The sequence below is a fragment of the Centroberyx affinis genome, unplaced genomic scaffold (assembly GCF_046629955.1).
Source record: "Centroberyx affinis isolate AG114_WGS23_722 - 3 ecotype Tasmania unplaced genomic scaffold, CSIRO-AGI_Caff_v1 ptg006559l_1, whole genome shotgun sequence".
Classification (NCBI taxonomy): Eukaryota; Metazoa; Chordata; class Actinopteri; order Beryciformes; family Berycidae; genus Centroberyx; species Centroberyx affinis.
In genome coordinates, this window is record NW_027283321.1 from 44,294 (window position 1) to 59,704 (window position 15,411).

Genomic DNA, 15,411 nt, shown 5'->3' on the forward strand with positions numbered 1-15,411 from the left:
ATATATACTGTAGGGGAATATTTTAGGGGAATTGCTTTAGCAGGGGTGGAGTCCCAGATTCTGAATTACAATTATTCTGGTCTGATTCGTAGTTTCGTTAAAGGAACGCAGGACGTTTAGTTCAGATACAAGGCACTATAGATTTTGCTATAGAACGGTAAAATAAGAGAGGGGAGGGGTCTGGTTCACTACGAGAAGTCTGACCGACAACAGCGAAAGTCTGAAGAGACTCAGAGAGCGAGAGGAAAGCCAAAATAAAAGATGGAGAGAAAGGGGAGTGTAGAGACCGATCTGGTGAAGGAGCAGAGAAGAAGAGGAGGAGGAGGAGGAGGAAGAGGAGTAGGAGGAGGAAGGGGGCGTGGTTAGGACTGCATCTCAGCACGCAGCATCCACGGAAACCAACAGCAGAACAGCAACCTGGAGAAGAAGAAGAAGAAGAAGAAGAAGAAGAAGAAGAAGAGGATGAGAATGAAAAGGACAGGAAAATGAGGAAAAAGTATAAGAGGAGGAGGAAGGGGAGGAGGAGGAGGAGAAGGAGGTTTAGAGAGAGAGGGAGAAGAAGAATCAATAGGAGGACAAAGGGGAGAGAGTGGAGGTGGAGTAGGAGAGGAAGACGAAGAACAAGGAGAAGAAGAAAAGGAGGAGGAGAGAGGAGCAGGTTAGTTTATTGGTCAAGATAATCCAAATCTCTTCAAATTGTTCTTCAACATACATATTTCATGCAACGCAACATGAAATAAGTTATTTTTACTGTGTCATTAATGTAGCATTTTGTTATTGATTATTACTTATTCCTCTAATGGCACGTTTCCACAGGATCCCTCATTTCCAGGCTTCCCATACATTTTCTATGTAAGCAGCTGTGCAATTCATTCTTTATGCAAATCAGGGGCGTCCAGCGCGCCTCTGGAAACTCCTGAAACTCGCGTACAAACTTTTAAACTAACCGTCGATCTAAAATGAAGACAGATTCAGCAGCCGCACGGCTTATTTCTCACCTTAAATGTTTTCGGAAACACATTTCGGTGAACTATTTTCGTAATATCAGAATCAGAATTCAGAATCAGAAATACTTTATTGATCCCCGAGGGGACATTGGGTTACATTGCAGCTGCTCACATTGTAGAAGTGAATATATATAAGCGTAGAGAAATTATTAGAAATTATAAGAAAAATAGAAATACGAAAGTAAGAAATATGTAAAATATGTGCATTATACTACAATATATAACAATGAGAATAAAAATCATAATAATAGTATAGAAATAAGAAAAATAAGAATTCTGTACAATATGCATCATACTCCCAATATATACATACACCAGTGTAAATAATTAAATAATTAATAAGTATTGCACAGTTGAATTATTGCAGTTGAATTATTGCACAAAAAAATTGGTATTGCACAGTTAGATATAAGTTATAAGTTATGGGTTATAACTGCTGACCGGGTGAAATAAGTTCAAGAGCCAGTCTACTGACTCAGAGTGTCTGACACTCTGAGGGAGGAGTTGAAAAGTTTGATGGCCACAGGCAGGAATGAGTTCCTGTGGCGCTCTGTGGTGCATCTATAAGAGAAAGTTTGCAAACGAGCAAACGTTTCCAGACGGCTCAGCGAGTGACAGCGTTCACAATGTCCGCTGGCTGCACCGGAAACCCCAAAATATCAGCCGTCGCCCCCAGAGTCGAATCGTCAGACCGACAGACGATGGGTTTCGAGATTGACATTTTACTAATGTGTAAACTCAGACTTTACAGAGAATTTACAGTTGAACTGAAGGAACGGAGGTCCACTGAAGGAGCTGAACAGTGTGTGTGTCTGTGTGTGTGTGTACGTGTGTGTGTGTGTGTGTGTGTGTGTGTGTGTGTACCTGGATATGGAGCTCTCGGAGGTCAGGTCTTTAGGAGAACGCATGGTGTTGAAGTTGCGCTTGGGCTGCGACACTGGAGGACACAAACACACAGACAGGATGTTAGGGAGGGGAGAGGATGATGTAGGAATGAATATAAAGGTGGGCAGTCAGTGATCATCATAACACAAACCACCACAAAAAAATCAATGATACTTTAAGACGTGCTAATTTATGTTTTTTTCCATAAAGACCCTATCCTCATATAACTTCCCCTTTATTTTGATAACTTTGGCATCAGTCTGACACAAAAACCAAGGTGGGTTAACTGAGTTCAGGAGGGTTTACACTGCTGAAGACAGGAGACAAAAGAGTCCAGGACTTAACCTTTACAAAAAAGTCACATGTGAAAACTCACATGTGAAGTCAAAGCACATGTGCTTTTTGGCCACATGTTGGTTTTCATTATTTTCACGTTGTATTCTGACATCACATATAGCAGTTTTTACTTCAGATGTCAAAATTTAAATCCACAGGTGAAAAGTGTATTTTTCCCACATTTGTGAAAATTTCATGTCATATGCAAAGAGATAATTCACAGGTGAAAATGCTGTTTGCACATGGGAAAGAGGAAATTTCACATGTGATAGCAGGTAGTTGATCGATAAACCAACATGATGGAGAGAAAAACACACACACACACACACACACACACACACACACAGAGCAGTGTGCTGTACTTACTGGTGACCTGGTGGACTTTCTTCACCATGGAGTTGTCGGTCTGTGTGCCGTCTTTGGGTCCTCCGATTCTGACGAGACAACGACGAAACAAGTCAGTTTACTGGATCTAAATAAAATAACCGGAAAACCTTCCCAGTTCGGAGCCGTTCTTGAACGCATCGTTACCTCTGGACGCGGGAGGGCGGGGCGAACACTCCATATTTGGGCAGACAGGTGAAGTAGCGGACTCCAAACACCGAGCCGTCGTGTTTCCCTGTCTGCTGTTCCAGCTCGATACCGAACCAGTAACCTGCAGGGACGCACAACACACACACACACACACACACACACACACACACACACACACACACACACACACACACACACACACATACACACAACCCAGGTCAAGCTTGGTCTTGACTTTTTAGAGTTTAAAGTATTTTGAAAGCTGCATATGCAACCTTTTCCACATTAAAATACCAATAAATCAATAGGATATAAGCAGTGGTTCTCAAAGTGGGGTTCGGGGACCCCCAGGGGCCCTTGAGGGGGTTCCAGGGGGTCCCCAGCAAAAAAGGGAATAATTTATTTTCACTATAATGCCATCCATAAGTAACACAAAGACAGAATGTATGACTATTTTGGTCATGGGTTTCATACACTTTCTGTAATAAAACATCTAAAAGCAAAAATCTTATCAGATGGGGGTCCGTGGTCTAATTTGTGTCAGTTTAGGGGTCCTTGACGTGAAAAAGTTTGAGAACCACTGGGATATAGTACACACTGTCAGTCTGTTTTGCTCTTACATACAGTAGGTTATATAGGAGTTTACATGACGAGGCTCGCAGACAGAACTAACAGAGCCTGGAGGCGCTACATTCAAAAACAAGGCAACCGGAAACATATCGGGCCAATCAGGAACCAGTCTGTCTCCTTGTTTTGAGCTGTAACTGCCTTGGGCCAATCAGTGTCATTTTGAATGCTGGAACGCAGCAGTGAGATGCAGCCTGATATTCAGACTGAATGTCCATTTCGTTACCACAACATTATTCACATATACTGTATACATACTATATATCGTATATATATATATTTACATCCATGGTTAGCCAGCAGAATTACCGACTGCACCAAGAATGTTGGTTTTGCAAAGACAATCTGTTGGTTAAGGAGGTGATTTCAACAAATCTATTCTGCCGAAACACCAATGAAAAACCATTGCGCGACCGGTTCAAACTTTAGTCCCGCCCACGAAGGCTCTGATTGGTTTGATTGTTTCTCCGAGCCGTTGACGAGGGAAACAGCAGACTCTCTGAACTGCTCAACAAAATCTGAAAAGTGGGCGGGACGAGATTCAGGAGTCTGGAGCCGGACTAGTGAGATGCATCATTTCTCCAAGTTTCAGAAAAGTAACCAAACATTGCAGCGCCCCTTAGGGCCGTGGTTCTCAACGTGGGGTCCGGGGACCACCAGTGGTCCTTGAGGGGGTTCCAGGGGGTCCCCAGCACATTGATGAATTGTTAAACTTCAGCATTATTTCTTTTACAAGAAGTTAACACAATTAGAGAATGTACAAGAATGACTATTTTGATCATAGTTTCTCTGTTATCTCTCTACCTACAATACAGATAGTCATGGAATTCAGGACAAAATCATATCTAACAATAAAAATATTCTCAGATTTGGGTCTGACAGACAAAATCTCATCAAATGGGGGTCCGTGGCCCTAATGTGGACTAAATTAGTGGTCCTTGATATGAAAAAGGTTGAGAATCACTGCCTTAGAGGGAACTTCTACCACACAGAGGAATCCCGAACACCGACCTGGAGCGAAGTCTGTCTTGCCGTAGAAGCGGACGGTGCCTTGCTTCTGTCCGGCCACCAGAACCTGGTCTCCGACCTCCACCTTCATCCCCTCTGGGTCCAGACTGGCGACCGACGCCTTCTTCCTCTGGGCTGTGAGACAGGAAGCAGAGTCACAGCCTCAGATACGGCTCCGCCCACACTGCGGCGGCTCTCTGATGTTTTCTCATCAGTGTGAACGGCAAAAAGCTGCATGGAGTCGCAGTTTTTCAAATCTGATCTGGATCACATGGAGCCATGCGACCTACGTGAGACTTGTGTTTGAGCTCAAAATTTTTCAGTGTTACCATGACAACAAGTCATCAGGTCGGCTGAGTCAGTGATCTCCTTTAAGTCCCTTCTTAACACATCCTGATTTTACCTGAGTTTTAATTTCCTTTGAACTGTCTTTTATTTCCTTTAAAAAATGTTATTCTTTTCCTATTCTTATCTTTTCCTACACTGTATTGGTTTTTATACACCAAATTGTTTTTATCTGTTTTCTTTTAAAACCTGATGATTTTTTAAAACCTTTCATGACTTGTCTGTTTTATTTTGCTGCCTTTGTGAAGCACTTTGTAATGTGGATTTTGAAAAGTGCTCTATAAATAAAGATTATTATTATTATTAAGTAACTCTGACCTAAACCAGTTAGCTTGTCTGAGCAGCGTTAGCATGAAGGAAACGAGACGATTTGACGCCTCAGTTCAGTCAGACTGGAACTGAAATGTGTTGGAACAAAAACTGATGGGACGTCTTTAGTCGTCACTCTGCTCATCTGTCAGTCCAGATTGTCGTATTTGGGTTACATCCCAGAATAGACATGAGCAGTCATCCAAAAAAAATAGACAGCAATTCAGAATTGAGCATGAAGGCCTGCAGTGTGAACGGAGCTTATGATTGGGTTTTTTGTTCTCTGACATTTCTTAGATGGACAGATGACATTCATACCTTGTTGCAAATAATTCTTGGCACTTTAAGGGTTTTTATTCCAAAACACAATAAATATTTTTTTTTGGAAAACATTTGCTTAGTGAAACTTATTGGTATTCCAATAACACAGATTATTCTATCCTCAAAATTAGAGCTATTTTGTAAGCAAAGGTCTTACAATGACTTCTCACATTAAAAGCCACACTGTGCTTTACTTTTATACCAGACATTATTTTGGGAATTTTCAGTTTTTATACAAAAGGCTAAATTAATGAATTACCTCTTTGGTGACAGTTTACGCAAAAATTAAAATTAATACTCATATAATACTAAGTAAAGTTTTTCTGTGTTTGTTCCATTTTAACAAGGCCTTTTTACTTTGTGTTGCTTTTAATGGAGCTTTATTATTGCTTTGTATTAGTTGTTTTTATGCACTTCGTTTTAGCACTTTGAGATTTACTTGTCATGAAAAGTGCATTACAAATAAAATGGATTATTATTATTATAATAATACAGTAGGTTACATGAATATATTTCACTCAGCCATTGTTTTTGTAAGAGCAGATGTCAGTTTGTTTTTCAAACAGTGGATATCTCATTCAGGAAAGAAACTCTTCATGTGTTTGCAGTATCAGCAGCATCAGTGTGGTAAAACATCAGGCCAGCTCAGATAATGTCAGGTTGGTTGCCAGGTTTAGTAGATAATCCCCAACCAAATACAAATTTACCAGACGGAATACCCCCCCCCCTCTGCCACCAGGAGGCGCCAGAGACACAGCAGTTACCTTTCTCTCTCTCCTTCTCCCTCTCCCTCTCCTTCTTCTCCTTCTTGGTCTTGCCGGCGAGGCGGGAGGCCAGGTCCATGCGGGGGGTTCTGGGGGTGGAGGTGACGGAGGAGGGCGTCGCCTCCGCCGCCTTGGAGATCTTCGACACGGGCGCAAAAATACCTGCAGGGGAGGAGAGACGGAGACACGGACACTGAAACCCCAGAGACTCCGCTTTCATTTCAAAGTCAGTGTTGTGGAAGTGAGGGTCAAAAGGTCAGAGCAAGGCACTCACACTGCCAGGGTCAACTATCAGAGTTATGTGAAGAAGGTTAGCAGTCTTTTACCTAATTTGGGAGGGTATAAGAATCTAAAAATGCATGGGAAACCGTAACGTTTTGTGTGAATAGGTGAACGTACAGAAAAGTACAGGGTGAGTCACTTCTCTGTCAGTGTTTTCCTAAGTTTTTGCTGCTCTTTTATAATCCTTTTACTGGCGTCTGTGTTGTTACACTACTGTTTTATTGTGTTTTTTTCTGCTGCCTTCTGCCAACTACTAGCCTTCTTATCTTGTCTTGCTGTTGTTATTATTATTACTTTACTTTATTCCCTTTTTTTTCTGTTCCCATCCCCATCAAAAAGCATTTTCTCTTGCTAAACTTCATTAGTAAAAAAAAAATCTTAATTTATTTGCATGGTTACAAAACAAAAAAACAACAACGTATAATTGAATCTAAGTCACTGTGATGTATAGATTGGTATTATTATTAGTAGTATATAGAAGCCTAGTAATATTACTTTCTCATAGATTATATTATGAGAATGTAATATTATATAGTTTGGGAATGCAAATGCAGTATACTACTGTAGTGATACCATGAGAAACAGTTACTGTAATGTGAGAATAACTATTATTATTGTTATTAATATTATTATTATTATTAGCATTATTACTGGCCACTGGGAGCTGCCCAGTACAGCCAGTCTTGTACTGTCGGGCTCTGAGCAGCTCCACTGGGTCAGTCTGGGTGTCGGTGCCTTGCTCAAAGGCTCCTGGGCAGCAGCTGTTACCTAGTTTCGGGGGGCAGATGAAGTAGCGGACCCCCCCCACGCTGCCGTCGTTCTTCCCCTCCGGCTCGTCCAGCTCCACACCGACCCACTGACCGCTGGCAAACTCTGTGGTACCACAGAACCGCAGAGTACCGGACTGGTAGAGAGACACAGAGTGAGAGAAGAGAGAGAGAGAGAGAGAGAGAGAGAGAGAGAGAGAGAGAGAGAGAGAGAGAGAGAGAGAGAGAGAGACAGAGAGAGAGGGAGGGAGAGGGAGAGGGAGAGGGAGAGAGAGTCAATGCCGCTGTAGGTCTAGTCTTCTATCATCTACCTCATTTTGTTCCCTGAACAGCAAATAAAGTACAGACAACAAAGTTTTGTCTCTATGGAAAATTCAGTCACCTACAGACACACAGATATCACATGAAGTTAATCTATGTAGGAAAACATCAAGTTTTTGGGAGATTGTCGCGTTTATCAACTTATGCGATGAAAACATAGAAACCAAAATCATACATGTGTCCCCGGTAGATCATTTGCTCCAGTGCTACATGCTAACACTTTAGCATACACTATGTTGAGTGATAGTAGCTCCATGCTAACACTTTAGCATACACTATGTTGAGTGATAGAAGCTCCATGCTAACACTTTGGCAAACACTATGTTGAGTGATAGTAGCTCCATGCTAACACTTTAACGTACACTATATTGAGTGATAGTAGCTCCATGCTAGCACTTTAGCATACACTATGTTGAGAGATAGTAGCTCCATGCTAGCACTTTAGCGTACACTATGTTGAGCGATAGTAGCTCCATGCTAACACTTTAACGTACACTATATTGAGCGATAGTAGCTCCATGCTAACACTTTAACGTACACTATATTGAGTGATAGTAGCTCCATGCTGTAACACTTTCGCATACACTATGTATACTATGCAGTGAATGCTAACCATGCTAACACTTTTGCATACACTAACACTTTAGCATACACTATGTATGCTATGCAGTGAATGCTAAAGTGTTAGCATGGAACACCAGAGCAAACAATCTACCGCGGACATATGCATGATTTCCGTGTCTATGTTCTCATCACTTAGCTAAGTTGACCAACGGGACAATCTACCAAAAACACTGTGTACTCCTGTAAGGTAAGGTAAGGTAAGGTATGTTATATGGGGTCGGACATGTATATAGTTAGTGTAATTACAAGATACATTACACAGTAAGTGGGTAAGACAGGATATGTTATATGGAGCCAGACAGGTGTTGTACATCAGGTGTAAAACATCTTTAATGTGGAGAGGCTGGGGTTCAGCAGGTGTAAAGCAGGTGAGCTGGGTAAGGTAAGGTAAGGTTAGGTAAGGTACGATACCTGACACTTGTAACACAGACTCACAGTTCTGTGAACAGAACATGGGGAAGGAACCTCCTTTAAGCACTACTTTATCAGCTTTCTGCTGCAGTCTTTGGTCCCATGATAGTTGCTGCTCATGCTTTCTCCAGAGAAGATTCCCAGACACCAAAATTACACTGACTGATGTTATTTGGATTGATAGTTTTTGAGAAAACATAAAATAAAAAAACACACCTCACTCCCTGCATTCGGAGTACCGTCTTAGCCCACGGTGTTGCCAAAAGCCACTAGCATTATGCCCATTTAAACTGAGAGGGCATGTGCGCCATCAGCAGCCTGATCTCCTGAAATTTTGTGACATGAGCACCAAGTTATAAAATGCTAATTCAACCTTCATGCACGAAAAGTGAGAGAAATACGTTTTCCCACCAAGAAAGGATTTCGTCAAGGAGGCACAACTAGAAATACCAAGAAGATTTCAACTGTGAGTGAAGTTTAGCTAAAGTTTTACTTGTTTAACCATAACCCAAGCCTAACCCAAGCCTAACCCTAACCCTAACCCTAACCCTAAACCCTAACCCTAACCCTAACCCTAACCCTAAGACCTAAACCCTAACCCTAACCCTAACCACTATTAACCATAACCTTAACCCAAACCTTAACCAAAGTTTTAAAAACCAAACCAAAGTTTTAATTGCCTAAACTTAACTGTTAGCCAACCTTTTCGTGTGACAAACAGGTGAAAATGCTGTGTCCAATTCGTGGTGGAGGAACGTATGCTTTACATAATTTGTGTCCACAACACGTAATATGCATTTCAGATTTCGTGCTCATTTTACAAAATTGTATGAGCTCACGATGCCATTATATATTTGTCAGATGCAAAATAAATTGCGATTTTTTGTTGCTTTTATTTGAAATGTTTTGTCACAGTGATTCAACGATACAATATCTGTTTGCATGTGTGCATTTTGGTGCAGTACGCCCCTGCAAAGAGCCGTTCATTCAGATGGGACCAAGCTGCTCAAACACCTGACAGGAGCAGACCGGGAACTTATGGTCAAATCAGTAATTTTCTTGTTTATTTCACTGAGTGCATCTAAATGCAAGCAGAATTTCTTTGCACTGTTTTAAAGAAATAACTCTTAAAGGATAGGTTTGGCGATTTTGGACCTGTATGTAATTTGTCTCTTACATGCCTGTAGTACTTCAACTGACAGCTGACTCTGGAGTCAATATTCTCTGTGGGTCCAAGTACTGCAGGTATTCAAATTATATATAGGTCCAAAATCAATGAACTTATCCTTTAAGTTAGAGGTGTTTTTAGCCACAGCGAAAGTCTGCCTAACCAGGTCAGACTGTACAGATACCCTGGTGATGTTTTATGGGAAGGGAAGGGAGGAAATGTAACTTGGCACATATATAAAAATCTACAGATGGACTGAAAGTGAGTAGATTTTAGTTTGCCATGTGAGAGAACATGTTTGCAACACAGTGAGTCTCCGTTCCAGTCCGACCAACCTGTGTGAGTTGGTTTGCAGACGAGCTGTCGTCTCTGCTCTGGTCTCTCTGGAGCTACACAGTGAGAACAGACTGTTCAGAGCCTCATACAGTAAACCGGCAGCCATGACAGAAGCAGCCCCATCCTGACTCTATCCTGCAACCATGCATTCAGTAGAAAGTGTAAAAATGTTCTCCCTTTTCTACTAACCCATTGACGGTCTGATTGATTGATTGATATATCAACTAATTAAATGTTACAGGCCTGCTGCTGGTGGCTCCCAACATGACTACAGTACTAGTATGTTTTGATGGTTCCCAGAGAGAAAATCTAAATCTTGAGTCTCAGTTTGAAACAAATTAAGAAACTTATGTTATTCTAGACTAGACTTTGCAACAATCACACTATGACTTGTAAATATGTTTAATGACATTAACAATGATGTAAAACTTAAAGAGTAACTAAACCACAAACCCAAATCTGTGTAAAGCCTGACATCTAATGGTAAAAAACATGCTGCTGAAATTACCATCTGCTATTGGCTGATCTTTGGTGCCAGGTGATGTCACCTTCTAGAGTACAACAGGTGGTGACATCACCTGGCACCAAAAATCAGCCAATAGCAGATGGCTAATTCAGAAGCATGCTTTTTACACAGGTTTGGGTTTGGGGTTTAGTTCCTCTTTAATGTATCACCATGGAGAAACCATCCCCCTCCACAGGGAGGTCAGAGGCCAGGGTCTGGAGCTGGTAGGGATTCAGTATCTTGCTCAAGGACACTTCAGCAGGGTGGGAGGTTTGAATCTTTGTCCTCTGATTGAAGAACAGTCTCCCTACTCTCTAGGCCCCCTGCTGCCCAGCTACTGTCTACCTGCTGTTTCCCGACTGTAATGTCTACCTCTGGTTCTCAGCAGCGAAGCGACTTAAACTGAAAAAAATTCAAACTTAAAACTTTAAAAATTCAAGTTGATTGAAAAACAAAACAAGGATCAGGCGTAAAGCGACCTGCACAACATGCAGTCAGGGCAAAACAGACCCAGTAAGTCAGTCCATATGTTAAGATAAGATAAGATAAGATATCACTTTATTAATCCCCTTGGGGAAATTCGGGACTGATGTAAAAATTGTTTAATTCAGACATTTGTGCTACATCAGTGCTATCCAGAGTGGAAAAGTTTACTTTGTTGCATTTCTCTATTTGGTTCATTTATGTTCATACTGATCAATTACAAGTGAACCAGGGCTTTTAAGCAAAATTCACATGAGTCACAAGTAGCTTGTTTATTGGACAGAGTTTTTAGAGATTCAAAACAAATCTGATTCTAGTCTCTGCAAATTCAGCTCAGCATGATGGACTTGTCTGTCTCTTCTTCTGTGGTGTTCATACCAGTTAAGAACACATGAAGAAATAGCTGAAAATGAGTATCAGTCGAGACTTCATTTTGTTCTGCTAGGCTTTCCAAGCCTGAGGAACCAGTCTCATTCTACCCATAATCCCTAGCGTTTTGGGGTGGTTTCCTGTAGACTGAGACTCTCGGTGCCGTTATTTGGTGCCACCAGAGTTAGAGTGGCATCGTTCTCTCCTGGACAAATGAACTGAACTACAGAGGAAACACTGCAGAGTTCAGATAAACCGATCAGAACCTGCTGGCTGTGAACGCAGCCTGAGGGACTGAAACATTTGCTGCTTTCTACTGTCACTGTTTTTGCACTTTATTTTTTGCACAAATGTCCGAATAAAACAATGTTTGCTTTAATCTCAGCATATGGACTGACTTATTGAGGCTTTTATTCCCAGATTGCGCGGTCTGTTTTACCGCTGATCCTAACTCTGGGTGTTACCTTCATGTCTTCCAGCACCACGCGGTCGCCCAGCTTCAGGCCCAGCGAGGTCAGCATCAGGTTTCCGGGGATGTTGTCGTAGTTGGGCAGGGTGGCTCTGGGCAGGTTACAGCTCAGAGGGACGGCGTCCAGCAGCAACTGCTTCAGCTCTTTGGCCACCATGGCGGCCTCAGCCTTGTCCAGACTCATATCCATGGGGTCGGGCACGACGTCCGCCGGCCCCTGGCCCTTATCGTTCTGCAGAGAAGGAGGGAGGGAGGAAACAAGGGGAAGAGGAAGACAAGGATAGGGTGAGATGGGTTTTTTTTGGTGGTCAAATCAGCTCCACTTTATTTATATGGTGCTTTAAAGAGTAAATAAACCCCAAACCCAAATCTGTGTAAAGCCTGACATCTAATGGTAAAAAGCATGCAGCTGAAATTGCCATCTGCTATTGGCTGATCTTTGGTGTCAGGTGATGTCACCACCTGTTGTACTTTACAGAGAGAGGAATGGAAGGACGAAGAGGAGAGAGAGAGAGATGTTGCTTCAGGCTCATACACATGTGATTAGAGATTGTTTTTGTTGGCATTTATTCTTCTGGAAGGAAGGATGGATGGAGAGAGAGAGAGACAGAGACTGAAAGAAAACGTAGCAAAAGAAATTAAGGCTATTCTTTTTTTCTTTTTTTTTTACTGAAGCAGGCTTGCAGTGACATGTGAAATGGGTTGGCCTACTTCTTCTTTTTTTAACAAATACCCAGAAACCCAAACCACTCAGCCTTCACATCTGCCCGCTTTAAGAAACAGAAACAGAAAAAAACAGAAAAAAAACCCCCAGATGAGTATGCCTTTCTACCTGCAAAAACGTTACGCCTAAATGTTATGGTATAAATGTTATGGCAATTGTTAAACATAAATGTTATGGTAATTCTTAAGCCAATCATATTCACAGGGTTGATGATGTCAGTGGAGAGAGGGAAGATGAGAGAGAGAGAGAGAGAGAGAGAGAGAGAGAGAAAGACTTCTGCTGAGTCACAGTTGCACACCAGATGCGATGTCATGAGCCGAACAGTTTGCCTCCATTCATTGTCTCTGAGAAGCAAGTAGCATAGGAACCAATCATATTTGGACAAAAATCTGATTCTCAAATGCTAGATATCCCATTTTGCATTACTTTTTTTGGAGTAGCCATAGTAAAGCACACTATCAAGATTACATTTTCTAGACATTTGATTATGGATTGTATTTGGGCAAAATGAAATGAATAAAATGCTAAAATACAAAATAGGTTTCCATAAGTAAATAATGTTAGACAAACTGAGAATTTGAAAAGAAGAGAAGAGAAGAGAAGAGAAGAGAAGAGAAGAGAAGAGAAGAGCAGAACAGTGTTTTACCCTGACGGTGGGGTTGGCTCCATGCTCCAGCAGACACTTGACTGAGCCCAGACAGAGGTTGGAGGCAGCGATGTGGAGCGCTGTGCCGTGGTGGAAGTCACTGCAGGTTGAGTTCAACACTGTGGACACCACAGAAGAAGAAGAAGAGATGACTATACTGTTGGGGTAGGACAGAATGAACATTTGTGGTTATGGAGTGTGATCGGTACAGTCCTTTTAGTATGTCCTGTAACACTATGTTAGTGTGTTAGAGGTCTGTTGTACTGTGCTGCTGTGTTGTTGTTGATATATTTTGACACCTGTGTCACCAAGATTAATTTCTGTAGTCCTACATTTATTATACTTCGTAAATTTATTGATTTTGATTTCGAAGTGAAGAGCGTGAAGATGAAGAGCACAAGTTAGCTAACAAGTGAACTTGAATGACAAAGAATGAACTCTGATAAAAAAATATACATTTCAATGACTTTTTTCATTCATTCATAACCATGGCATCAGAAGATCAGCAGAAGGTCAGCAGCTAGCTAACTAGCTTACCTAGATAGCTATAGGCTAGTAAGGCTAGTTTGACCTTGAAGGTCAGCTAGCTAACCCTAGATGGATAGAATGTATTTTTTCAGTTAGCAGCAGAGCGCTAGGCTTCATAATATTAGCTTCCTCCTCTCTTACATCTTGTCTTTTTCACTGTACTTCAGTCTAATGTTACTTAACCAGAAAAAATTTGTTTTTTGGCTCCGCCCACTGAGGTTTAACTCAACCAATCAGATTATTTCTGCCACAGAGAAATGTTTGTAGCTTAAACTTCAATCTGTTCCACTGGAACAGTTGGGTGTTAAGTGTCTTGCTCAAAACACAGCGACAGCAACTGTTGAGAACAAACATGGTCCGGGGATTTGAACCAGCAACCTTCAGTCAAAACCCTGCTTGTCTAAGCTTTAGACCACAACCTCCCCCACTTTTTCTCCACAATTTAGCAGTGAAACCTTTGTTCTGGTAATCATTAAGAGTACGATAAGACGACCATGGGACTGCGGTTTGAGAAGCTAGGGGACCCGGGGGCCCACTGAGCTGCCAAATAATGTAGTGGTGTGGTTCCTATTTAATGAAATGGACTAGCCTAGTCAATGTCAACGGTGGAGGAAGTGCAGCCTAGTGGTTAGAGAGACCGTCCTGTAACTCCAAGGTCACAGGTTTGATTTGATGTTTGCTAAAAATGAATACACTAATTTTACTGACAGGCAAATAAATGCCTAGTATTTATGCTGAACCTCACCCAATATACTGTAAGCTTCATGTAAATTAGTCCAGTAAATAATGAAGCAGTGTGTTTCCTAATGAAGTCTTCACTGTGTGGACTGGGCCGTTCAATAACCAGAGACGATAACACTGCAGGTCAATGAAAAGGTTCATGACACTGACGCTGGATCAATACAGGGGCGGAGCTTCCTTTCATGCTTTATTTTCTGCAAGCTCTCTGTCTACCCAACCATGTTACAGCCGAAATTAGCCAAAATTTGATGTATTTATTTACCAATTCACAATAAATCATGTAAGGGATTTTTTTCCTAATCTGCCATATTGCACCAACCCTACAAATTCATTTTATATTTTGGTTTGCCAGTGACTGTGTTGATAAAGGTTATAAGGGATGTGTGTGTGTGTGTGTGTGTGTGTGTGAAGGTGTGTGTGTGTGTGTGTGTGTGTACCTCTGGGTTTTGCAGATTTCAGCAGGACTCGGATCAGCTCTGGGACGTCGAAGTAAGCGGCGTAGTGCAGAGCGTTCATGTTGGTCCAGCGGCTCCTCAGACTGACGTCGGCTCCCAGAGAGATGAGCTGGGCGGAGAGACGCAGCGCCGCCGCCGGGTCGCCTGGACACGACAAGGAGGAAACTGACATGAAGCTAGCTGGCCATACAGCTACAGTTAACTAACTACCTAATGAACTACCTGTCCATTTATCTACCTAACTCACTCACTAACTTACTGACCAACTAACTAACTAACTAACTAACTAACAAGTCTAGTATCAGTTACCAATCAGTGAGTCCTGATCTAACAGCTGTATTGAAGCAGAGTCTTAGACCACTAACTAACTAACAAATGACTAATTGACTTACTGACTACCTACCTATTTACCTTCCTAAGTAAATAATTAAACTGGTCAACCTAAC

At 41.7% G+C, this 15,411-nt stretch overlaps 1 protein-coding gene across 1 annotated transcript; it reads right to left on the reverse strand.

Moving 5' to 3' along the window:
* Positions 1-362: 362 nt before the first annotated feature.
* Positions 363-15,109, reverse strand: clip3 (CAP-GLY domain containing linker protein 3; the record flags this gene model as incomplete). The annotated part of the gene is made up of 11 exons (XM_071512826.1): positions 363-417; positions 1,872-1,944; positions 2,595-2,662; positions 2,760-2,883; positions 4,401-4,532; positions 6,137-6,298; positions 7,187-7,322; positions 10,045-10,098; positions 11,867-12,103; positions 13,242-13,360; positions 14,948-15,109. Coding segments are annotated over 11 exons (1,322 nt in total), but the record flags the coding sequence as incomplete, so codon positions are not given.
* Positions 15,110-15,411: the final 302 nt, after the last annotated feature.